The sequence below is a fragment of the Pyricularia oryzae genome, chromosome 2, assembly GCF_000002495.2.
Source record: "Pyricularia oryzae 70-15 chromosome 2, whole genome shotgun sequence".
Taxonomy (NCBI): Eukaryota; Fungi; Ascomycota; class Sordariomycetes; order Magnaporthales; family Pyriculariaceae; genus Pyricularia; species Pyricularia oryzae.
In genome coordinates this window covers 4,235,559-4,261,454 of record NC_017850.1, presented here as the reverse complement: position 1 = coordinate 4,261,454, position 25,896 = coordinate 4,235,559, and the positions used below count along the sequence as shown (strand labels likewise).

The window sequence follows — 25,896 nt, the reverse complement described above, 5'->3', positions numbered from 1 at the left end:
GTATTGTACAATACCATACTGTACTGTAATTACACTGGTCATGCAGCTTGGCAGTACACAGTCAACAGTCACTACACACCAATTAAGATAGCCCGATCCTTGTCCGGGCCCCCAGCGCCGTCCCTCCCCGCTTGGCTAGGAGAGCCCTGTACCCGCCCAGCGAAAGTCGTTCAGACCGCCATGCCATCCGATCAAGCTCGAGGCTGACAGCGGGAAGCTGCCAATCCTTGTCGTAAACAAAAACATACCATTCTTTTTCTGTAGTGCTGAAGCTTCAGCTGCTTCACAGCACTTGCACCACAACACCACAGCTGCAGTGAACAAATGTCCCACTGCAAATGGTGCTAATAGAAAAGAGTACATAACTCATCGCCATTCATATTTCAGGGCGATGAGCGAATATTATTGGCGCGGGAGCCCCGAGAGCTCCCGGCGCAGGCGGCGGGAGAGACACGAACGCGACCATGAGCAGGGGCATGGTCATCAACACTCCTACGAACGTTCCCACGACGCAACACCGCCTGCTGCCCCTCAGTACATTCCAACCGGGTCCATGCCGCAGACGCATGAACGCGATAATGCCGACTCGAGCTCCATGCTATCCTCTTCCTCCACCTCCGAATCTCTCCTAAACATTTCAGCGCCCAAGTCGCGCGCCGCGGGCATCCTCTCCTTCTTTACCTCTCCCGACCCAGCCGCACGCCGCCGAAAGTACCGCAAAAAGAAGAAGCGATTGCTTGGCTTTGGCAACTCGAGTTCTTCTTCCCTCGAGGAGGCGCTTGCTTACGGTCGGGGTTATGTCGACAAGGAGCGACGCGAGGCCGCCGAGGCCGCTGCCGCAGGGCGACCGTATGCACATTCCACACAATATAGTCAAAATCCACAGCAATTTTCACAGTCGCGGCAGCAGCAGCAATATGGCTCGCCACGAGATCAAAGGTCGGCGGGGCCCCATCGTGACAAGACGGACGAGGAAATACAGGAAATCGGGCGTCAACTCGCAAAGATGGCCCGGGATGGGAATCGTGAAGACATGGCCCGGAACGGCAGCCGCAGGGGCATATCAGGGTTGATGGCTGGAGCTGCTGCAGCCACTGCTGTTGCGGGTTACCGACATTCCAAATCCTCGGACAAACGTGGTCGGGGCATCGGCTCATCGAGGCCACAGCAGCATAGTGACTCTGGCGACGAGTCTGACTGGGAAACTTCATCGGAGGATGAATACTCCAGTGAGGATGTTGACCCGGGGCTAGCCTACGGAGCTTCCACCGTGGACTTCCCGATGTCTAGACCGCCTCCCCCAGCCCAGAGACCCACAGAGAGTAGACCTATGGCCGCAGACTCGCGCAAAAGTCAAGTCGTGGATCCGCAAAGGTTTGGCCCTATGAATTCACTGCGGGGGCTTATCAATACCCCATGCGGATTTGACGACCCAGTCCAGAAGCAAAACAGAGAATCCGAGCCAAGACAGGATAGGCCAGTACCTTCAGTCGAAAGTGCCTCGTTTGAAGCCCGTCCCCTTCGTAAGGTATATCCTGTTCCGACGTCCGATCCCGACAGGTTTGACATAACGAGGGCTCAGTCATCCAGCGGACCTCGCCCAGAACCTGTGCCTATCCAAGCACCAAAACCAATAGTGCCGATTTCATCACGCGTGTATGATGCACAGGATTACGCGAGATCTGAACCTCGTCCAGAGCGCGAGCTTCGCAAACGCAATTCCGACTCATCTTTTGCCAATGTCGCCCTCGCCGGACTGGCAGGTGTTGTTGGCGTTGGAGCGGCCGCAAAACTGGCTTCCGATTATAGAGAGAAACGCGACGACCGTCGTGAGCGTGAGGAGCCTAGAGAGAACGATGCACGACCAAAGCGGACTCGCAGCGAGAAAACCACGCGAGCCGAGGACGTCCCGGATCAGGAGAAGAAGCGAGATGACCGTCGTGAGCGTGACGAATACAAAGATGTGGATACACGACCTAAACGGACTCGCAGCGAGAACACCACACGAGCTGACGAAGAACCTCGGACCCAGGACGGCGGTGCGTATCACCGCGATGGTGCACATTTCCCCAAGAATGAGCCTACCGCGACAATGGATGGTAGCAGGCGCCGGCAAGCTGAACTTGAGGAAAAAATTCGACGACTCGAGGCAAGTCTGCGCGAACAGTCCAACAACCAGAACGCTCAGCCAGAGTCGCCAGATCGTGAGCGCAAACGCCGCGATAAAAAGCGTCGATCCGTTGTTATAGAGCAAGGCGACGAAGCACATGCGTCGTCAAAGCCTCGTGACAAAGACAGATACGATGGTGATGAGCCTAAGACCTCGAAGCGTAGTTCCAGGAACTTTGGATCCGCAGTCGCATCCTCTTCGAAATCACCCGTAGAACCTCTGGACTCTAGGACAGCGGACGATGATTTCCCTGCCCCAATGAGCCAAACTCCCATTCGCCCTCTTACTCCCATGATTACTACGGTTGAGCGGGAGCCAGACTTTTCCAAGTTTAATGCACGTGGCTATGACCAGCCCAGAGGACCTCCCGTGGATGCTCCCAGCGAGCGACTCAGCCGCTTGGATTCTTTTGAAAGAGACGTTAACGATGTGAACGACCTTGACAGCAAAGATGCCCGTGAAGCCGCAGAACTCTCAACAGATCCTCTTCCCGAGACAGTAATCGCAGCAGCCGCCGCCGTGCTTGCACGGCATGGGCACCGAGGCAAAGGTGTGCGCAAGTCGGAGCCCCAGCCGAAACGGTCGCGTTCAGAGGAGCGAGATGCGGTCCAAGAGGAAGCAGATCGACACTATCGCCAGAGTGTGCTGGCGCGTAAGATAGCAGAAGATCAAATCCGCTCTCGGAGTGCTTCTCCTGATAAGTCGCCAGTGGATGGGCATGACGAAGACCCGGTAATCCGCATTGTCACGCCGCCGGAAATGCACCGTCATGAGAAGGGCAAATTCGAGGCTCCGAACGCCGACGTTCGTATCGATAACATCATCGAACCCAAAGATCTGGAGCAATACCGCCTGCCTCGTGGCGCGCATCTTGGAGACCCTTCGACCTTCCCTATTTTCAAGTCCAGAGACCCTTCCGCCGAGCGCGAGCGACCAATGCTCAACCTGGTTCGGCCAACTCCAGCCGTCTCACCGATTCCTTCTCCTTCGCCGGAAGAACAGCAGTCTAGAGCACCCCCAAAGGCACCCGAGAATGTAGTGTTCGAAGAGCCAAAATCGCCCAAATCAGCATCTGATGTGATTATAGGCCCGCGTGGTGAGATCATCGACGTCGAGCCGCGTGAGAAGTCAGTTTTGCCCGACGAGGGAAAACACATTGACAAGACACCCAAGGCTTCCGAGTTATCATCTGGCAAGGAAAAGAAGAAGAAGAAGAAGGGCAGTGCTTGGGGTAGTGTTCTTGCCGGAATCACAGGCGCAGGCGCAGCTACCGCTATAGCTGCAGCTGCAGGCGATTCATCGAACACAACTCCTGCGCCAGAAGAACACGATAGGCAGGAACGCGCCATGCCTGGGGCTTTTGACAGCAGTGAAGTTCCGGCAGAGCGTGATGACACAACATCCAGAAGGTCACGGAAGGACAAGGGAAAACAACAGGTCTGGGACGATGAACCGCCGTCTCCTGGACCGAAACCCGCAAGCCCCAGCTCATCTCAAACCCAAGGTGCATTTGCGGATGACTTGGACTTCGCAGCCACCTTAGCAGCAGGCTTGCAAGATAGCGGCTTTGACCCAAACATTGTCATTGATGACCCTTTGTACAGGAGACGAGACTCGCCTCCGGGCAGCAGTGAACCTTTAGAAGAATCATACCGCACCTCGTTCTCCGAGGCTGTTCCGGACCTCGACGCGAACTTTACCAACCCAGTCGTACCTGGGTCATCGTCTGGACCGAGCACCGTCATTGAGATTCCACGCTCCAATCCTGTCTTTAATCCCACCGAAACCGTGAAAGATGCGCAGGAGGAGGAGATCTCACGTTCCGACTCTGCCCCTGATGCTACTGAAACCTTCAAGGATGCACATGAGGGGGACATCCCACGAAAACTCAGCAAAAAGGAGCGACGAAGGTTGAAGGAAGCCCAGAAAAAGAATCCTGACGAGACTCTTGTTCTCGAAAGAGAGGATCCTTTGGTTGAAGCAGAAGAAAAGCCACTACCTCCTACCTTGGCAGAGGGCGAATCAACATTGGTTGAGAACACGGATATGCCTGCACAAATCGATTCCAGCTCCGCAGCAGAGCCAGAAGCACCCTCAGGAAAGAAGAAAAAGAAGGCCAAAAAGGCGGCGCAAGCTGCTTCTGCATGGGACATCGTTGAAGAGCCTTCCAAGGATCCAGTGGAGATTTCGCCAGCAGTCGTCGCTGATATCCTGAGAGACACTGTTGATGAAGCACATCTCGGCTCGCGTGATCAAGCCGAATATAGAGCCGACGTAACGACCCCAAGCTATGGTAGCGAAATGCCGACCATCATTGCAAAGGACCCTTCACCACTCCAGGAATCGGTCCCGCATAAGTTGCTTGAAGACAGCGCTCCTACATCCGACTACGCCACGCCTGCCCAGGAGGCGGAACCTGGAGTATCACCTTATGCTAGCACTCCAGCAGTCGAAGACACAATGGAGGCAACCTCATCTCAAAAGAAAAAGAAGAAGAGTAAAAAGGGGTCAGACATCGAAACTGCCGCTGACCCAATCGTCGAAACCACGCAACACGCAAGCAATGAGGTATCACGGGACATTCTCGACGCCGCCGATGCCACCGTTGAGGAAAGCTCTGCTCCACAGGACCCGATCGCTGAACCACCGCTCGAAGATTCGCTACCAGTTGTTGAGGATGAGCCGGCGGTATCTACGGGTAAGAAGAAGAAAAAGAAGTCCAAAAAGGCGGCGGAGGTGGACGCAGTGGATGCCGGTGCTGCGCATCCAATAGACTTCGCCGAAGAAATCCATGAAAAAACTGTTCTTGCGGCATCTACGGAAATCAATGAGGATCCCCCCAAGGAAGCTTCTTCAGAGACGCCGATAGAAGGCCCCGAAAAGGCTTTGGACGAAGCCCCTAAGGAAGCTACATTGGAGATGCCGAACGAGGGTTTCGAGAAGGCTTCAGAGCTAGCCTCTGAAGCGCAATCAAAGGACGTTGTTGAGGCTCTTAATGCGAATGTCACCAGTATGGATGCAGCACAGGATGCTGTTGCCGACGCCCCCAAGGAAATTTTCAATGAGAGATCGCTGGATCCTACAGAGACAACTGATGCGTTTGGCGCCGACACAACTGCACAGGAACAAGACGCCCTTCCTGATACTTTCCCCGCTGTGGCTATAGACCAAGACACTCAGACGGGGTCATCCTCCAAGAAGAAAAAGAAGAAGGGGAAGAAGAACACCGCTCTTGCTGAGGAAACCCAACCATCGACGCCTGTCGAAGCGGCTCCACCCACAGAAGTGTCTGCGGCCCCTGCCGATGAGATTGCCAACCCTGCTAGTGATACTAAGCAAACTACTTCCAGTGAACCAAAGGAGACCACCTCTACTGAGTCAAAGGAGGCCAGCTCTGGTGAGCCCAAGGATGCAGTTTCGACTGATACCAAGGAGCCAGATCCCATACTTATCACGGAAACCATCACAGAAGCTCTTCCTGACGAATGGGCCATGCCTGAGGTAACATCAAAGAAAAAGGGCAAAAAGAGCAGAAAGGCTGTTGGGACACTGGAAGCAGAGCCATCTCCAATCAGTGATTCTGGAACTGCCGCCCCCGAAGTGGCAGCGCAGGTGTCAAACGAAGTCACCGAACCTGTAGCTGAAGTTGACGTGGCTGATAGAGGGATCTCATCGACGACGCCGGAGCTCAAACAGGCCGAGTCATTTGAGGATAGCAAGCCGACTGACACGCTCGCAACGGCTACTGATGGCCCAGCCAGGGACATTGTAGAGACTTCTGTACCCGGACCCGGCATTGCTGAGGTTGTAAATGATGACTTGGCTGCGGGATCGTCAAAGAAGAAAAGCAAGAAAAAGAAGAAGAACAAGTCGACCTCTTCTCCAGGAGAAGATGAGATGACCAACGCCGAGCCATCACAATCGGAAATGGCTGCCCAGGAGACTTCTACACGTTCTGAACAGGATGCCTTGGTCGCAAGAACCGAGCAGGACAAGCCCGAGGATAATATAAAGCCCCAGGACCCCGGTACTGAACCTGAAGTAGAGACGCCGGCTGTAGAAGCTGGTCTGAACGGTCCTGCAGCAGAAACATCCACGAAGGAAAAGAAGGGCAAAAAGTCGCCTCAGGATAATAGCACCGCGACTACAGAACCATCGACACCCATCGCTGTCGAGCAAGACAAGACACAGACAGAAACTTTCGAAGATAACTGGGCAACACCTGCGTCGACAAAGGAGCCAAAGCAGGGCAAGAAAGACGACCCTTGGGCTTGGGCAGAGGAAACTCCAGGGTTGGAGTCGGCCCCTGCATTTGAAATCAAGCCTAAGGATCAACCAGAGGCCAACATCGAAGCTGATTGGACCGTACCGTCTACCAAAAAGAAGGGCAAGAAGAACAAAAAGGCTGCTGTGGGCAATGATGACCACGAGGAGGTCACTATGAACGAAGAAAAGTCTCTTGCAACTCTGGACAACGTCGATAGCACCAAAGATGGAGACGACAAGACTGTAGTTGAACATGATATCCAGACAGTCGAGGCTGACTTGGGTGCATCCAAGAAGTCCAAGAAGAAATCCAGGAAAGGGGCCTTGGCTCTCGAATCTCCCAAGGAAGTCACTGTTCCATCGGAAGCTTCACCGACTGGCGCAAGCGCAGAAAACCAGGGTGTGCAAGCAGTGGATGAACTTGCTGATACCGACGACAACATGGAGTTTTTCGAAGCAAACCAGGATGGAGATCCGCTGGACAATTTTGAGCAGAAGAATAATAGAGGATGGGTTGATGATGCCGAAGATGTCAAGACTGTTGTGTCAGCTCCGACTATTCCTGATTCGAAGCCTGCAGAAAAAGAAGACAAACGTTCAAGTGGGGGTTTCTTCAGCTTTTGGAACCGCTCGTCAAACACCTCTGACAACAAGGAGACGCAAAACGAGGGCACCGACAAGAGGCATTCTTTTTTAGCTAATGCCGGCACCATTGGCGCTGGTGTCGGCCTGGCGGGGGCTGCGGCTGCGATTGCCAGCCACGCCTCGCGTTCGAATGCCACCCCCAAGAACAAGAAAGATTCCAGTCCCTCGAAATCTACGAGCTCACCATCCCAGGATGAGCAGAGCTTTGATCCCGAGATAATTGAGCGGGCCATCAAGCCTGCTATCGACCCTCAATTCGGAGACCTACTACCGCTGCCTCCTAGCGTACCAGCCTCTCCGACAACAGAACTTCCCAGCGAGGATGACCTGCCTCCTCTGCCAATAAGCCGACCCGAGACTCCTCCCGAGCAAGAGCGGAAAATGCTCCGGGAAAAATGGGCCTCACGGCGTCGCAGTCAGCTTGAGACACCCGTTAAGTCTCCAAGCTCTACTGCAGTTCCGATACAGTTCCGCTTGCGGTCGGGACCTTCATCTCCTGGTCTCTTCGCCAAGACTCCACCTACGCAAACGCAGCCTGCCATCTCTTTAGAACCTAGCAGTGCATCAAGACGGGTATTGCGGCCAATGTCTTGGGATACTACCAGAGAAATCAAGCCTCTCTATTTGCCCGAGCATGTGCGGTCTGGTTCCACGGTTGAGAATGACTTGCAACTCCCCGAGCTGCCTGAAAGCAGGCCGTCGACTTCGGGAGACGCAGCTGGACCAGAAGACCAAACGTGGGCGGAGAATGCATATGCTGGAAACAATCCCAATCCCCTTGGCGTCACATTAGATAGCCCACTCCAGCTTAACACTGGGGTTATCCCGGCTTATAATCCAAACGACCCCCTCGAGTCTGGAGAGGTTACCCCCAAAGCAAAGCAGGGCAGGAGGCCCTCAGATGGGTTAGTATTAAGCGATACAGAGACGAGCGACGTGTTCGAAGATGCGGCCTCCCAATTCAATCCATCGTCGGTGCAAAGCCCCGTGACGGAGACCCACGGTTTGGGGATATCAGTCAACGATGAATACGACAGGCAACTGGACCATCCTTTGATTTCACCTCAATCTCTGACTAAAGATGGCGTCCATGGCAGTTCGGCCTTGTTTGGCGCCACGGGCATGGGGGCCATCACTGCCGCGCTGATGAACCATGCAGGTAGTCCCGAAATTGAAGAGCTCAGCAGTGGTATCGAAGCCTTGGACTTGAAGGACGACAAGACTTTGGGTAAGACTCACACGACCAGTGAGCTGCCAAGTGAGGTTCCTTCAGAAATCACCCAGGGTGACACGAGTGGAGTCACTGGTGATGGTTTATCGCAACCCGAGAAACCAAGCGAGACGCCTACGAAGAAGGGAAAGAAGGCCAAAAAGTCCAAGGGCAAGAAAGCAGCCACGTCAGGAATAACCAACTCGCCCATACCTGAGGAGAAAGCTTTTCAGGAAAGCCCTCCAGTCGAGACCTTACAATCTTCAGACATAACAGAAAAGACGTCACCGGACACCCTCTCAGCCGTCGCTGACCCCGCCGATGTCTCCCAAATTGCATCAACTTCATCACAAGAGCAAAGAGCAGAATCAGGAATTGTACCTGAGACCGAGCCTGTCTTGCCAGATTTTAAGGAGAAAGGAACCCAAGACGCAGACAGTACCCTGTTGAAACCCGACGTCCCCGAGCAGAAACAGGAGGATCTTTCAGCTTTGGAGCCAATTGTCCTAAAGTCAATTGCTACGGAACCAACTGCTACGGAGCCAATTGCTACGGAACTAATTGTTACGGAACCAACTGTCATGGAGCCAACTGTCATGGAGCCAACTCTCATGGAGCCAACTCTCATGGAGCCAACTGTCATGGAGCCAACTGCTACGGAGCCAATTGTCACGGAACCAACTGTCAGTGAACCAACTGTTACTGAGCCCAGTGTTACGGAGCCAATTGTCACCTCACAGGAGCCTCCGTCGGAGGCGTTACAGACAGAAAACGCCGAACAAGGCCAAATTCGCGATATTGACGTCAAGACGGAGCCTATCACCACAGGACAGCCCGAGACGACTGCCAAAGGAAAGAAGAAGAAAAAGAAGGGCAAAAAGGGTCTGGCTGCAGAACCAGAGGAAGTACCACCCTCTAAAGGCACCGACTTGGTTGAAAAGCAAGAAACACATGGTGATAAGGTCAAGCCACAAACAGTATCATTACCTACACTGGACAATGGTCAAGGCTCTGGGGACGCTGGTTCACAACAGCCGTTGGCGGTGGACAATGAAGCGCGTCCGGATTCATCCAATATCATGAAGACAGTGGCTGTCCCTCTTGCGGTTACGGCAAGCGTGGCAACTGCGGTGATGCGGGAAGGTCCAGGATCCACAGGGGCCTCGCAACCCGCAGACGAAAACGACAAGATGCGGGACCTCGGGCCGTTGCAGGGTGGTATAAGCGGTGAACCAAGACTCACCGACACCACTGCTGAACCCGACACTGCGGGCCAACAAACTGTGGGGCCTAGTGGAGAGTCTGGGGATGTTGCTTCTGGGTCCGATGCACAGAGCAAATCATTGGACGCCACACCGGACGACCACATCGACACCGCTACTTCACCACCTCAAGATCCACTGGCCGCCCCAGTACCGATCCTTGTCTCAGCTGAAGCTGTCGATGACCACCTCCACGATGGCGCGACCCCTGCAGCCGGCGAGCTCGGGTCGCAAGCAAGGCGCGATGCCGAGGATGGATTTGGCCTTATGGATACGGCCGCGGAAGATGTTGTGTTGGTTCCGCCATCACAGCCTGTCGAGACCTCTAGCGAACCTCCTACACAACCAGAAGAGTCAATGGGTCAGGAGCAAGAGATACGATCGGGAAAGAAGAAGGGGAAGAAGGGCAGCAAGAAGAAGCAGGTCAATCGCGAGCCATCACCGACGAGAGAGGAGCCAGTCGCAGAGCCGGTCATAGCATTGGCAGCAGACGATGCTGATAATGACAAGTTACATGTCATTGATCCTACGAGTGAGCCAAGCACGGATCCTGCGTCAACGGAGGTTGCTGATGCCGGGGCAGGTGAGGTTACTGCCGCTGAGGGTCCAGCTGCCGAGGAGATCTCGATGCCGGGACCTTCTGGAAGCAAGTCTAAGACGGATAAGAAAAAGAACAAGTCAGCAAGCTGGGAATTTCCCGGCGAGGATTCACCGGCAGACCACCTCATCGAGAGTGCTAGCGCCACCGTTCCACCTGTAGATGTGCATGAAGTCGATCCAACGTTACCATCTGAGTTCATCTCTGACCCCCCGGAGGAAGCCCCGTTGCCGCTGGCTACAACAGAGAAAAAGTCCAAGAAGGATAAGAAGAAAAAGAAAGGGCTGTTATTGGATGATCAAGCTCTGCCGGCTGAGTCCCCCGCACACTCTCAGGACACTCAAATACCTGCTGAAGTCACAGAACTCTCGACCACCATCCAGGAAACTAACGAAGCCCATAAAGAAGAGGATTTGCCATCTGCTCCGGCTTCATCGTCAGCTACCAAAAAGGGCAATAAGGGCAAGAAAAAGAAAGCTTCTGTCCAACCTCATTTGAACGAAAGCCCTGATGCAGGGATCTCAGAAGTACCCTCGCAGAACGAGGAGCAGAAGGGAGTCTCTCAAGATGGACCGGCTGCTGCAACTGAGCCATCTCAAGAGGCTGAACTTCCACCAGCACAAAGCATCTCAGATGCTGCAGATGACCAAGGCACGCTTGCGCGCGAACTCGAGATGGACGAAAAGTCAGAGCCCACTCAGCCCACCGAGGTACCGGCCATGTTAGCAGGCCAGACAGATGTATCGCCACCCGTTGATGATAACGAGTTCTCAGCTTCACCCGATGGACAAGTTGGCACGGCTTCTGACGAAATCCAAAACACGGCAGAAGCTGAAGTACCACCTGCGGATATCTCGCATCAGCTAGCATCTGATCAAGACGAGGGCTCGAAGACGACTGAAAACGAAACTCCAGTCACAAATGATGGTAGCAGCTCGCCTAATGCAACTGCAGGCGAACAAGAGAAACCTGGGCCTGAACAAGACCAGGACGGTCAGTTGACCACCTCTCCGCAAGAGCAACCACAACCCATCGTCGAGCCTCGAGACGAGTCGGCCGCCCCTGTAAAGAAAGGAAAGAAGGGCAAGAAGCAGACTGCGGAAGATGCGACGGAAACCGACACATCTACCCCAGTCGACCTGGTAAAAGATTCTGCGTCCCCAATCATTGAGCCGGAAGCCGCCACGTTGGATGCCAATGACACCACCGGTGCCCCAATACCCTCGATCAAGAAGTCCAAAAAGAGTAAAAAGAAGGATACCATTGCGTCCGACAAGCTTTCCGAGGATAGACAGCCCGATGAACTTGTAGCGGACGTACCAGCAGATGTACCAGCAGATGTACCAGCGGAACCAAACGATGACGACAAGCCGCCAACCACTACAGAGTCATCTGATAATGCATTGCCAGCGCCGGCCCCAGAAGTGCTCGTCGACACGGAATCCGCAAATGCATCTCAAGACCCTAGCACCAATGCCGAGACCCCACCAAACAAGCCAAATGACAAATCCTTGATTGAGGGTGACAACGAGGCTCATGAACCAGATTCAGCGGGGATCTCAGTCGATAAGATCAAAGAATTGCCTGCGCATGAGGAAATTCAAGTCCGTGAAAACACTGTCGATGTTGTCGTGGCGGAGCAGCCTCCCACTACGAAAAAGTCCAAGAAAGACAAGAAGAAAAAGGGAAATGAATCATATGCGCAAGCTCTGCCAGTTGCAAGCGAGGAACAAATCTTCCCACCAGTCCAGAAAGATGGTTCTGGGGATGCAGAAACCGCCAAAACAGAGACTCCTTTGGATCAGCCACAACCAAGCGATACAACCTCAGTTTACGCGCCTGCACTCGTTGAACCTAAGGAGGAGCCTGCCGATGCCCCGGTGAAAAAGTCAAAGAAGGACAAGAAAAAGAAAAAGTCTGCTTTCGCCGATGACGACAAAGAGGTGCCCATATCGCAAGCTGAACCATCCGAAAGTCACCCAGCTCCACAGCCCGAGTCGTCAACAACAAAAGACTCTTTGACCAAGGATCTCGATGTGCCTACAGAGTCCGCTCCAGACTCCACGCCAGCAGGTGATCAAGTTACAGAACCTACGTGTTCGCTCCCAGACGCCAAGGGCGATGTACACACCTCCGCCGCACAAGATGTTCTTGAAATCACGGACAAGAACCCTGTTGCAGGCGAAAACTCCGATGTTGTTTCTGCACTTCCTACAGATGGTGACTTCAACACAACCACTGCCAAGGAGGGGCTGGACTTGGGCACTTCTGCAGATGTCCCTGCAGATGAGTCACCAGAAAAAGCTGTCACGAAGAAGTCAAAAAAGAGCAAGAAACAGAAAAAGCAGGCCCAGGCTTTGGAACTTGATCCGGAACCGCTATCGCAAACCGAAGCACCGGAACCGCAGCCTAGTCTTGCTGAAGACCATCAACCAACTGAAGAAAAAGCTGTGAATGTTCCGATTACCACAGAACCGGGAATTACAGATTCTGCTACCGCCTCCGGAACACAAGAGGTAACACCAGAGGGCTTTGTGCCTGCGAAAAAGGGCAAGAAAGGCAAGAAAAACAAAGCAGTAGTATTGGAAGAACCGATGCAGGAGCCCTCGAGCGAGATATTGGGTGCAAGTGACACCTCGGTCAAACAAGACACTATTCTTTCCCCTGTTGCCGAGCCGGAACCAGTCGGCGCAACCACTCCCGAAGCACAAGTCAACACGGTCGCCGAAGACACCGTTTTGACCAATGAGACCGCGCTGCCCGACAAAGTCGAACCAGCCTCTGCCGTGCCGGCCAACGAGCCTCCTACGGACGAACCCGCTATTCAACCACCTGTAGGAGACAGTTCAGAAATTCCCATGCCAGACTCGCAAGACACGACCGCACCAGACACCAAGGCATCGGAAGAATCCGTGCTCGTTGTTGGTAAAAAGTCCAAGAAAGACAAAAAGAAGAAAAAGCAGGCTGCCGAGGAGCAGAAGGAGGAGGCTCAAAAGGAGGCTCAAAAGGATGCTGCTACTTCCGAGCTGATTGCCGAACCCAACTTGGCTCAGGAAGCTGACCCTCTCCAGGTGTCTGAGGTTGTGCCCCTAGAGACGGCCGCAGAACCTAGCTTGGCACAAGAAGTTGATTCCTCCCAAGTAGTTGAAGCTGTGCCTACAGAAACAGTTGCCGACACTACAGAAAAAGAACCCAAAAAGAAGTCCAAGAAAGACAAGAAAAAAAAGGGCTCGGTAGTAGTATCTGATGAGACTCCATTGGACCAGCCTGTGCCACCTCCATTGTCAGATGCCGATCAGAGCATCAGTCAAGTTGCAGGCATAGACAATGTTGCAGAGGCTACCCCGGAACCTGCGGCCGACAAGGAATCAGAACCTACTAAGAAGTCCAAAAAAGAGAAGCGAAAATCCAACCGAGATGAACCCGCTCAGAGCACATCTCCAGATGTCTCTGAATCAAAGGACTTCGATCAAATCACCACTACGAACGGTCTGGAAGAAAGCAACCGAACCGATACTTTGCCCCAGGATGTCATAGATCCGGTACTGGCTTTAGAGGCGCCCGAACAAGACCAAGAGGGCCAAACTGAGCAACCGGAATCAAATATCGAGCCTTCGACACGCGACGAATCTATCGACAAGACCATAGAGAAAGAGCCTGCAGTGGCAAGCGAGGCTGTTGAAAGCTCCGGTACAAGCGATGGTTTGAAAGGAGCGCTGGCAGCAGTAGGTGTAGGCGCCGCGCTCGGTTCAGCGGCTACGGCCTTGATGTCTCCCAGTCCTCCTCCTGAAGAGTCCCAGGTCTCAACGAAGAAGCCAAAGAAAGACAAGAAGCGTAAAGATGCGAAGCTCGCGGGCTTGGATGCTGAACCTGAACTTCCTGCTATCCCTTTTGATGACGCTATGACTGCGCGCCAGCTTGACTCAGAAAAGCCAGATGAGCCCTTTTCAGAACTCACGACAGACTCAAAGCCCACCGGTGCCTTGACCCCGGATGACGGCGGGGAGTCCACAACCACAGCTACTCCTAAGGAGAGTGATGAGAAGCCGACAGAACCTGAAGCCACTACAGAGGCTCCGCAGCCAATCCAAGCGGCTGTTGCTCAAGAAGAAGAATTTCCGGAAGTGACAGGCAAAAAGTCCAAAAAAGACAAGAAGAAGAAGAACGCCAAAGCATCTGTGCCTGAGATTACAGTGGAACCTTCTAGTGCAGCAGACGCAGAAACAAGCATTCACCCGCCGTCAGATGATGTGGGTATTTCTCTTGGCGAAAACAGCGATCAGAAGGCCAGCCCTAAAGAAGAAACCGAAGCCGACAAGGACAAAGAGGCCAAGACAAAGTCTAAGGCTGATGATATCGACGCCAATGTTACGCCTGAGAACGACAGCCCAAATACCGCGACACAAGACAATATTACATCCACGCCTAAGGAGAATGCCGAAGCAATGGGAAATGAAGACGCAAAAGAAACGGCACAACCTGAGGCAGGGATCGAGGACTGGGGTATTTCAAGCAAGAAGTCCAAGAAGGACAAGAAAAAGAAGAGCAGCAAGGTCGCTGAGCCTCAGCCAGAGCTGTCTATCCTGAGAGCTGTAGCCGCGGCTGAGTCAGATGTTAAACCGGTCCTTGTGGAAGAGAATCCGGTTGCCTCTCCAACCACTGGACCCGATCCTGAGCCCGAGCAGCACAAGACTGTTGAGGTTGATGAAACTGATATGTGGGGCGTCACATCTAAGAAATCGAAGAAGGACAAGAAGAAAAAGAAAGGCAGCCCCATCCTTGACTTGGAGGCGCCAGTGGCCTCACCGACTTCTGCAACCCCACCTTTGGAGGACGCCCAACTTGCCAGCGTCACTGATGGGGATGATGTGACCGCGGCTGAAGTTGCCCCTGCTACAGAGTCTGTTGATCGAAAACCTGGCTTGGGAGGACCCACGGAAGAGCAGAAAGAATCGGTCCCAGAGCCAGAACCTGAGGCAGCACCGACTGCAGATGTTACCTCCCCGCCAGCTGCCAGCGATGCTGGAGTTGAGAATCTTGCATCGGCACCTGAGGCGACGGAGCAAGTATCGGCCGAGCCACCTGTGACGGAGCCCAATGCCGATACACAAACTCAAGAACTTGACGAGGTGGCTTTGCCAGCTATGAAGTCCAAGAAGGACAAGAAGAAGAAGAAGAAGAAGGGACAGGATCAGCCTACCGTTGAGGCAGTATCGGAGAATACTGCGCTTGGCGCAGACACTGTCGAGGAGGCGATGGACACCGTGCCACCATTGACATCTCCAGACCCTAGCGCGGCACAGCCTGAAACGAAGTCAAAAGAGGAACCGATCGAGACGGACAAGCCCGTTGAAGCCTCTCTGCCGGGACAAGATGAGAGCACCCCTCTGCCAGAGACCAGTGAACCGACTGTCGTCTTGCAATTGAAAGAAGACGCCCCGCAGCAAATTGTCTCCTCGGAGCCTATTCCTGAGCCAGTTATATCTGAAGAGCAGGACCCCAAAGATGCCGAACCGGATGGAGCCGATGAGGTCCCCGAAGTCGTGACCAAAAAGAGCAAAAAGTCAAAGAAGAAAAAGGGTGCGAACGTGACAGATTTAGATTCGGCCTCAGGTCCTCTCACTGCGACCCAAGATGCTAACGTCGTTGAGCAGCCCGAGGGGTCTGATAGCAAAACGCCAATTGATCATCCGTCGACTTTCGCCCAAAGCACAAATGAAGAGACTGCTGAAGTCGCCCCCTCCCCGTCCACTGCAGAACAGTCTTCGAAAGATTCCAAGAAGTCCCAGAAAGCGGCGTCCATTCCCCTGACAGACATGGAAAAGTCGAGTCAAGAAGTCACCGAGGCATCTACTGCGAACACAACGACGGAAGATGGTCCTATGGAGAATTTGGAGGATGCTTCAAAGTCGATGGAGATCGTGCCTTCAAGTCGAGCCGATATGATAAAGGACGAATACTTTGACAGGAAAACTGATGATGGCATCGAGCAATCCTTGCCAGGCTCTTCTGGGGATTTTGAGATTCATCCTGCAGTCGCAAGCGTGTTGGGTCCCCAGAGCAACGAGGTCGAGCAGCCCATACCTACTTCAGCTCCACCAGGATTGTTCTTGATGACCCGGGAGGGCTCAGACGTGTTTCTAAAGGATGGCCATATACCAAGGCTTCTCACTCAGTCAACCGACAGTCCCTTGACAAGCCCACAAGCACTAGAGAGTAGCGAAGATAAGCACACGCCTTCAATATCCAGCATAGGTATCGAAGGCGCAGATTCGAAGTCACAGCACGAGAGGTCGCCGAGTGGGATGATATCCAAATCACTGCCAGTGGCCGACGAGGGCAACAGTTCCTCAACCCCTCATGTCAAAGAATCACCTGCGGCAGAGTCCGTCACAAAAGATGACGTGGTGAAAGCATCAGTCGCAAGCGCAGTGGTTGGTGGCGTTGCAGCGGCTTTGGTAAGCAAGGTTGGAGCTTCGAGCAAAAAGTCGAAGAAAAAAAAGAAGACCCCCGACAAGAGAACACAACAGGGCGATGACTTGTTCGACGACCCATCCTTGTGGGAAGGTACAGACAGGAAGCTGTTGGAAGGCTTGAGGGGCGATCTCGACTCTGGGGGTTTTTGGGAAGTCCCTGACAGCAAGACGGATGAGATCGGAGCAGCGGAGCGGTCGGGAATGCGGCTGAGTATCAGTGATCAGAAAGCCGTCTCGGGCATGGAAGACGGTGGAAATGAGGATACGGGTCGCCTAGACAAGTTGAAAGAAGCCGACAATGACGCCCATGACGTTTGGGGCACAGATGTCGGTGCACAGGAAGACACGAGACGGCTGAAACATTCACCGGGATCGGATGCACTAAACATCGACACAGGATCGGATCCCAGAACTTCCGAGCAGAGCATCATATCAACAGATGAGAACGGAAAAGGCGGAGGGATTGCTCTACGGAAGGAGTTGATTGATAGCCCAATGATGGAGGAAAGCCCGATCCTGGGTCGTGGAACAAATTGGAAGCAAGCACAAGAGAAAGAGGACTACTCGGCTGATCCTACGCCCAAAGCGACACCAGCGGCTTTTGAGGGGCAGGTTTTCTCACCGCCGGCCTCTTCAAACGATGTACCGGCCGTGGCTCAATCACATGAGGCGGGAAACGAGGATGAAAGGTTGGGTTCTAGCCTGCAGGCGCGTTCCCTTGAAGAACCGGAAACCAGTATGCCATCCCCACGGTCGCCTCTGGAATGGGATTCTGATAAGGAAGGCGCAGACTCAGCCTACTTATACCAAGGCTCTGATGCTGGTGTATCACCCTCAAGAACGCTCCCGCCGGTACAGGAAGAGGAGGACGAAGGGGAAGTGTTGGCGGCGGGCAGACGTGCATCTCTAGACAAAATAAACAGTGACAGCGGGTACTCGGTAGCAGAACCGCCGCTTGAAGTAGCCAGACGGCGTCCGCGCCTGGGGCGACCTGAGGTCAGCCCACAGAGGGACAGCGGCGTGCACCTGCGCGACTGGCCCGATAGCGACGGGTCGCGCCTAAGCCCATCTCCGACGCCTAGAGGGGGGCCGTCTTACCGAAACAAAGACAACAAGACGGTGAAGACGCCGAATAAGGATTTTTCAAGCAGTGACAAGGGCACCAAGTTCGAGTCTTCGCCGCCGGCTGAGGGCCGTACCAGCCGCGCACTATTCAACCCCGGCACGCCCAAGCTTGGCGAGCCGGAGCCACAGGCGCAGACACCAGATCCCAGCAAGAGGAAGACACTAAGCGGCAGCAGCAAAAAGCGAGCCACTTATCAAGAGCTGGGGTCGGCAGCAATCCCGCCAGCAATCCTCCCTGCATCGGCGGCGCCATCAAGTCCAACTGAGCCATCATCATTATCATCGCGAAGACAGGGATACTCGCCCGCGGCGGTGGAGAGATCATTAAGCTACAGCCACGATCAGGGCATGCCGCGACATGTATCCAACATGAGCGCCACACGTCTGCGCGCCACACGAGAGCCACTCAACTTCAGGCCTGACAGCCCAGGCAACAGCAGTATCCGCTCATACACAAGCACACCCCCGCTTCGGCGGGCCGATAGGCGCGTTAGCGGCGATTTACGGTCGCTGAGCCAACGAAGCAGCGTCATTGGCCAAACTCAGGACAAGCAAAAAGACAAGGATCAGCGCAGTAGTGGGGCAGCAGCCGCAGCAGCTGTTGTAGGCGGTGTCGGTGTCACTGCTGCTGCTGCTACTGCCTCGAGAAATAATCATCATGATGGTGCTGCACAAAGCTCCACACACGACACCACTCCCGTCGCCAACGAAGGCCGTGTCCGCGCCAAGGACATGACCGACGTCTACGTAAGTTGCTGCTGTACATTCATTTGGATATTCCACGATCAATCATTTGCTAACTTTCTTTTTCCTTTTGCCTCTTTACAGGATGGCTACGGCGAGGGCCGCATCGGCTCACCGCGCTCCCCCACGCGGCCCCATAGCATGCGTCGGCGACAGAGCATGCAAGTTCTCGAGTTAGAGAGCAGAGTCGATCAATTACTGGCCGAAAACCGCGCGCTGAGCGAGGCCCGAACAAAGGCAGAACAATCGCTCTCTCAAAGGACGTCGAGCCTCATCGCCGACCGTGACGATCAAATAGATGCCCTCAAGCGATCCGTTGAATTTCTCAATCAAGAGCTCTCTCGCCTCACCGAAGTCAATGAAGGCCTCCACAGCGCCATATCTCAAACAGCCGTTCAGCACGATGACCGCTATCGCCAGCTCCAGTCACAACATGACAGCACCAAGCGCGAGTTGGAGCAGACCCGAAGCGTCAGCGGAGCCAGCGCCGGTGCCACACAGGCTCTCCTGGCCGAAAAGGACGCCGAAATATCCAGGCTGCGTGCCGAACTCGAGTCCACCAAGGAGCGTGTGCGTGAGCTCCAACGTCAGAAGCTAGCCGACAGACCTGCCAATGGCGACTTCCTCACTGCGCGCGACATTGATTACTTCGACCACCGCTGTCAGGCCCTTTGCTCCCACGTACAGCAGTGGGTTCTGCGCTTTTCCAAGTTCTCTGACATGCGTGCCTGTCGTCTGACCAACGAAATCAATGACGAGAAGATCATTGACCGCCTCGACAATGCCCTTCTTGATGGCTCCGACGTCGACCACTATCTGCGCGACCGTGTTAAGCGTCGTGACGTCTTCATGTCCATGACAATGTCTATGATATGGGAGTTTGTCTTTACTCGTTACCTTTTCGGAATGGACCGGGAGCAACGTCAGAAGCTCAAATCTCTCGAGAAGCTACTCCTCGAGGTTGGCCCGCCCCAGGCCGTTCGTCAGTGGCGTGCCATCACCCTGACCCTCCTGTCACGCCGGGCCTCCTTCCGTGAGCAGAAGGAACAGGATACCGAGGCTGTGGTACAGGCCGTACTGCAGACCCTCTCCATGATCCTCCCGCCGCCGTCCAACCTGGAGGACCAGATTCAGTCACAACTTCGCCGCGTCGTGCGGGAAGCAGTTGACCTGTCCGTGGAAATGCGTACCCAACGCGCCGAGTATGTCATGCTACCACCCCTACAGCCCGAGTACGACGCAAACGGCGACTTGGCCGCCACCGTTACTTTCAACGCGGCCATGATGAACGAGCGCTCGTCTCCCAACAACCCACCAAACTACAATGAGGAGCTTCAAGCCGAGGGTGCCACCGTTCGCATCGTGCTCTTCCCCCTCGTTGTCAAGAAGGGCGATGACAATGGCGTTGGTGATGACGAAATCGTCGTCCATCCCGCCCAGGTCCTCGTCCCCAAGTCGTCGAGCTTAGGCAGGCGCGGACGCATGACCACGCCGAGCTCCGACGCCGGAGGCGTAAGCCTCTTGATGTCCCGCGGCGGCGACACAGCCAGCAGGAGCAACATTAGCATGCAGGACGTCGGCAACAACCAGAGCGCCATTTAGGGATTCTCTGCATTGAAATTGTATCAGATCTGGGCTTGTAAATGCATAGCGGCAAGCTTTATTTTACTTTATTTTCTATCATGAGGTACAGATGAGAAGGAGTGGAGGAATAAAAAATGCAGTTGTTTCTTTTTTTTTGGTGTTCTAGTTTCGCACTGAAGCTTGTGGCTTGAGGTATGGATATCTTTTGGGCGTCAGGCGTATTATGCTTTTGCTTTTCCTTGCCATTTCTTGTTTATTTTCTCTTCGTTATCATGTGTGACGACTTTTTTCTTCTTCCTAGTACAACAAACAGATCTTAAGTATCTAATACAAATCCACTTGACATTCTCTTTTTCTCAAAATCATAAGGCTTGGATCTCGAGTTTGTTCGTGACCATTGGAGCTCGGTATCAATGAAGTTGATTTCCAAATCCGATTATATCTGCACCCTGATGCACGATATCGTTCCGTCTTCTACTGCTGATACTCCACTCCAAGAAAATTGGCCGTACATTCATCGTCGTCATATATACGCAGGTAACTTGTCTTCCTGTTCATTATTCCTCTTCGCTTTACAAAACCCTCATGTTGACGTCATTCCGAAATCGTAACCATTGACTCCTGGTCCCATGGTCCTATGCATACGCTAAGTTCATCCTACAAAATTGCAAGAGCGGCCAGTACATCTTTCCTTGAATGAAAAGAAAAGAAAAGCAGAAAAGAAAAACATATCAACTTAAAGTAATGCCAGCCTCTACACAAACGCCTATTTTCATGTGACAACAAGTGAGTAGTGAAATATGCAGTAGTTTAGTATACCACAAACAGGATATACGACTTGGATCAGACAACTCTGTTGTTCTTTTTTTTTCAGCCAATTCACCTTGAGCTAGCTGGTAAAACGAAGGAGCTCTTGATAGGCAGTACTCAATTACTCCATTTCATCCCGATGTTCGGATCCACAAAGACGTTCATGGAAAATTCGCCTGTCTGGGGGTCGCTAGGAAAGATTGCGTTGATGGCATCCGTACATGCGGCCTTGAAAGTGTTGCCAGTGTCAGTAGATCCATATCCCCGCAAGAAACATCAAAACCTTAGCATAGTTCATTTATCGGGTGAGAAAGTGGGTCCATGGAGCTTACCCAGTCAATACCACACATGGCTCCACCGCCAGTTGGTGCAGTAATCTGGCCACTTCGCTGAGGATGCCCAGCAACGCTTCCACCGTCGCTACTGGCTTCCGGGCTTCCGGGGTTCTGGGGCGGGAGACTCCAGAGCACCTCTCCGTTGGACACGCCAGCAAAGACCACGTTTTGTGGCGGACCAGGCGGCATGTGCATAGACATGCCTGTCTGTGAAGACATAGAAGCTCCTCTTATTCCTCCAGTACCTGTGATTGGCGTAGTTGCCATCATGGTTGATGAAATTCCGGGTTCTATCTTGAAGCTTCCCGGAGAGTGCTGGTGGTGGTGCCTGTGCTGAGACTGATTTTGTGCGAATAACGGCGGCGAGTACTGCAAACTTGACTGCCCGTTTGGCTGCTGCTCATTCTCTTGATGGTTGGTTTGATGGTTTTGGTTCTGGGCTGGTTGGGGGTTGTATGGCTCCGCAGAGGCAAGCACAGCTGCAGACGGAGATACGCTTCCCTCGGTCTTGATGGGCTGTTTGTCTGGCACTGCCTCAGTAGTACTCCTAGGCGCACGCATCTTCCGCATGCCCATGTAGACCGAGGTCTTTTCGGCAATCTCATGCAATATCAGGGCGCCCTTCTCATCTCGGCTCAGATTTCTCTCCATACCAAAAACATGATCAAGACAGGCCCAGATGCGATCAGCTTCCTTATTGGCGGGTCGGTAGTAAATCTCGGTTGCCAGGAGGAGCGCGATCTGATACTGTTGGTAAGCTCCCAAATACCAGGACCAGAGGGCAAAGTCCGGGTTGGTCTCTAGCTGTATCGAAATCTCGATGATCCCTACACCACCCCAAATGAGTACACTGTTGAGTCGCGGAGGCATCGGATTCGAAGTGTTGGCATAGTATGGGTGGAGTATCATGGCGTACAGACGGTGCGTGAGCAGGTGCATTACGAGTTTTGCATAGCGTTGTATCGGCACACGGTCGTCGAGAAACCTTTCGTACTTCTCCAACAGGCGCTTTCGGAAGTTGCCAATCTTTTGTAAAACATTGGTGACGGTGGTCTTGTGGCTCTCAAGCCTGCGTCGGTCCATCCATATGTTGCGCATCATCTCGTTTATCTCGAAGCGCATCAGTGGCAGCAAGGCCGATGTCCACCTCTCAGCCGGACTGGGTGGCTCCATCGCGTTGGTGAGATCCTCTTCCTCGCAATTCAAAGGCAGACTCGTGTCATAGTCCTCCCTTCTTATGGCCGGCTTGGGGCCTTGAGCCTCGCAAGTCCGAACATCCAAGAAACAGAGCTGGTGCCAAAGTAGTCTTCGCACATGCGTCTCTAGCGGCGACAATCCGTACGCTTCCCCATCACGGTGTAGGCCCATGCATTCTGCCATCCTCACTGCTGCTCCAACTAAGACTGAGTGAGCCCTCGAGATCTCGGCACGACAAAGTGGTATCTGAGTTGCACAAGGTGGCCTGGTTAGTTGCTTCGTTGTCTCTGATCGCATTATACACGATCGGGAACATCCTGAATACGACTCACCATGTACATGATGAAGGCCTGCAATGTTTCTACTTTCGTTGTTCTCAGGAAGTTGGCTTTGCTTAAAGCTGCTTCTGTCCCGATCTTCATTTTCTGCATCAATGCAGTTTTGGACTCGCCGAAGATGCGGAGATCGCCGTCATGCTCCAGGGAAACGGCAGCGCTGAACCATGCAGCAAACACCACAGCCTGTATCGATGGCCGAGGCTCATAACCGGCGTTGCAATCTTCCCAAAAGGACTGGTAAGTCAGCTCGAAGCTTGGCCAGTGGACACAGCGGGCGATGGGATGTACCGCATCGTAGTAACGCTGCAACAACATATCCCCCATCCCCCTGGAGCTCGGAAGCAGCTGATCCAGGCCCGGCGATTGTACAACCTGTCCAAAGAAGTAGCCACTTGTCGGCGGAATGTAAGAGGTGCCGGGCCGCAAGAAGTCGGGAATTACTATTTCGGAACCGTTGGCTGCAGACATGCTGTCGGCCCGGGACGTCTGTCCAGGCATCTGATCGTACCCTAGAGTCTGCGGCGGGGATACAGATAATCCTGCCTCAATCTCTTCCGATATCCTTGGCCTATTGAGTCCTCCAATCCGCTCAGTGATTCGCATCTTTCCAACCTGTATTCCCAAATCAATGATATCGTCGGTGGTATGTTCGACGTCTGGATCATCGTACGTAAGGTCTAGCGCAACCATCGGTGTTGCCTCGAGCTCTCGCTCGTCGGCATATTCGTCCTCAACGTCATCCGCTACAATCCGTTGCTGGCTATAGCTGCGTGAGGCTGATCTAGCCACCGACCGCTCAAGCTGGCGTTCCAACGCACCGGCCTTTTCCTTGATCTCGGTGAGGCGGTGTTGGCTCGCCTCATCCAGCTTAGCCCCAAGGTATAGGCATTCTCGATTAAACTTGGTGCAGTTGGTGCAAGGGTTAGATTTGTTGCACTTTAGCTTCCTTCGACGACATTCGAGGCATGACGTTATCATACGCATACGTCTCCTTATTGGTTTAGGGTTTCCTGGCACTGGGCCAGATGAGGGTGCCATCGACATTGGGGCATGGTGTGCTGGGGCTTCATGATCATGGAGATATTGGTGAGGCTGATGTTGGTGCGGCGTATGATTTTCCAGGTGCTGCTGTGCCGACTGGTGGAATTGGTGCTGGCTGGACATTGCTTCAACGGAGCCAAGATTGGGACTGTTGAACATTGGTCCATGCCCCATAAGATACCCATGTCTGGACGACATTGTTGGTGCGTCCCTGAGCTCACACGATGCTGCAATACTAGTACTGGAGCTGCTGTTGGCTTCCATGGAAGAAGCATGGTGTCCAACCGGAGGCGCAGAAACTGGGCCCTGTCCACGCATGTAATCGTGGACTACGTGGCGCTCGTGGCCAAGTCTTGGATCCATGCCGTGACTTTCGATTAGTTGATGTTGAGGGTGGGCGCCATAAACAGGGTTTTGGCCATGGCTCTGCATATCTTGGTTCGAAGTCAATCCTGTCACTTGCTTCATGTTGTCCAAGATAACTGGTATCAGACAGGCCTACTCTATCTGAGAGATATTGAATGGATTGATGGGAGAAAAGGTGGAAAAGCCAATGTGCTTCGTCAACACAGCTGTATATTGGTGGCGTCCCAGGTAAGATCTCTGTCTGCGACCTCAGTTTCAAGAAAATGTAAGTCGGTATAAATATATAGGCCTGACGAGAGAGCATAAATTGAGCCGTGTGTTGGATGTTGTACCATATGCTCCGCCCGTGTGGGCACGTATAGGTCTTATATATCGGTAAGTATGAAAATTTTATAGGCGCCCAAATCTGTGCGCTGATCAGCGTGTGTTCAGGAGACAGACAGACAGTGATGGGGTTGATCGCCCGATAGTTTGATTCTGTCTTTAGCTGCAGCTCAGTGTGAAACCGGAGGTTGGGAGGCTTTGAGCTGCCGTCGTTGATGTTTTGATGTGAGGCGAAAAGAGAACCTAGTCTTTAGGTGGGCCTAGCCATCGGAGAAAACGTCCTAGGCAGAATAAGCGCCTATTTTAGGAGGCAGTAGTTCTTGAGGTGGTCTCCTCAACGTGGTGGTGCCTAGGCAGGCAAGTAGGTAGGTAAGGCCCTGCACAGAATTGCTGTTGATCCAGGGCCAAATGGCACACCAGTCTCGGTAAGGGCAAAAGAGCCCAAGGAAGACGACAAAGAAGGGCAAAAAACAATGATAAGTGAAATGATGTCGGTAGATAGGATAGTAATAGAGATAGATGTCAGTGGAGGGGGGAAGGGATAGGCAAGGTGGGCAAAGATTAACCCATCAGTGCTTGAGAATTCAGGGCAAACAATGACCAAGTAGGAGCGATTGAGGTCCTTGGTGCGTGCGTGTGTGTGTATGTGTGTGTGTGTGTGTGTGTGAGAGAGAGAGAGAGAGAGGACCAGGCAAGGTGCGGATACTAAGACATGAAAGCCTCTCGAATCTTCTCGTACGGGCGTAACGGGAAAGCGCGCTTGATATAATTGCGGGGTGACGATGAATGAAGCGGCTGGAAGGCGGCATATAAGACCGAGAGAATGAGGCCAGCACTAGGATTTTAGCTAGGGACAGTACTCTAGAGTGCGAAATTGAAATCAACGGTCATGTCTAAGGCAAAAACGGCTCAATTGACAGTGGAGTAAGAGGCTTGGGACGAGCGGTACCAACGTGGCAGGTGGCAGTGGAGGTCGGCAATGCTTGTTGAGGTGTGAGTGGGCGCGTAGGTTGATGTAACCAAGGCAAGTAGGAGCAGGTAAGGAGTTAGGTAGGTAGGTACCTACCTACCTCCCTCCCTCCCTCTAAGGTTCCTACCTTAGGTAATGTAGCCAAGTCAGTTCTAGTACTAGGTGAGCGTGCTGCCGCGTGTTTTAGACCCGAACGGATGGTTGCGTCCAAGCTACCTCTAGGCAGGTACCTAACCACCCTTTCACTTGACTCGGTTGGTAGAGATAAGGTAATGGGCAAGCTGCCTATGGTGGGCGAGATTGTGGGTAGACTGGTAGGGACATAGAATAAAACACAGTGAAACAGTGTCTATCTGATGCAGGCAGGTAGGTACTTACCTGGATCCCAAGTACCTAGGTAGGTAGGCAGAGCAAAGTTTAGAAGTTTCCTTGGAG

The 25,896-nt window shown here is 53.3% G+C and overlaps 2 protein-coding genes across 3 annotated transcripts; one reads left to right on the top strand and one right to left on the bottom strand.

Annotated features, from left to right (window-relative positions):
* The first annotated feature begins 209 nt into the window (after positions 1–209).
* Positions 210–20,552, top strand: MGG_01625. 2 transcript variants are annotated; one of them, XM_003714564.1, is made up of 3 exons: positions 210–15,731; positions 15,806–18,499; positions 18,581–20,552. In XM_003714564.1, exons 1-2 carry the CDS (start codon positions 392–394, stop codon positions 15,817–15,819), a joined length of 15,354 nt encoding a protein of 5,117 aa, XP_003714612.1. In that variant the 5' UTR covers positions 210–391; the 3' UTR covers positions 15,820–18,499; positions 18,581–20,552. The 2 variants fall into 2 exon arrangements, with proteins under 2 accessions (XP_003714612.1, XP_003714613.1); XM_003714565.1 differs by having other exon boundaries at positions 210–18,499.
* Positions 20,548–24,269, bottom strand: MGG_01624 (fungal specific transcription factor domain-containing protein; the record flags this gene model as incomplete). Its single annotated transcript, XM_003714563.1, has 3 exons — positions 20,548–21,118; positions 21,223–22,668; positions 22,755–24,269. The coding sequence occupies 3 exons, from the start codon at positions 24,267–24,269 to the stop codon at positions 21,008–21,010; spliced, it is 3,072 nt and encodes a 1,023-aa protein (XP_003714611.1). The 3' UTR covers positions 20,548–21,007.
* Between the last annotated feature and the right edge of the window lie 1,627 nt (positions 24,270–25,896).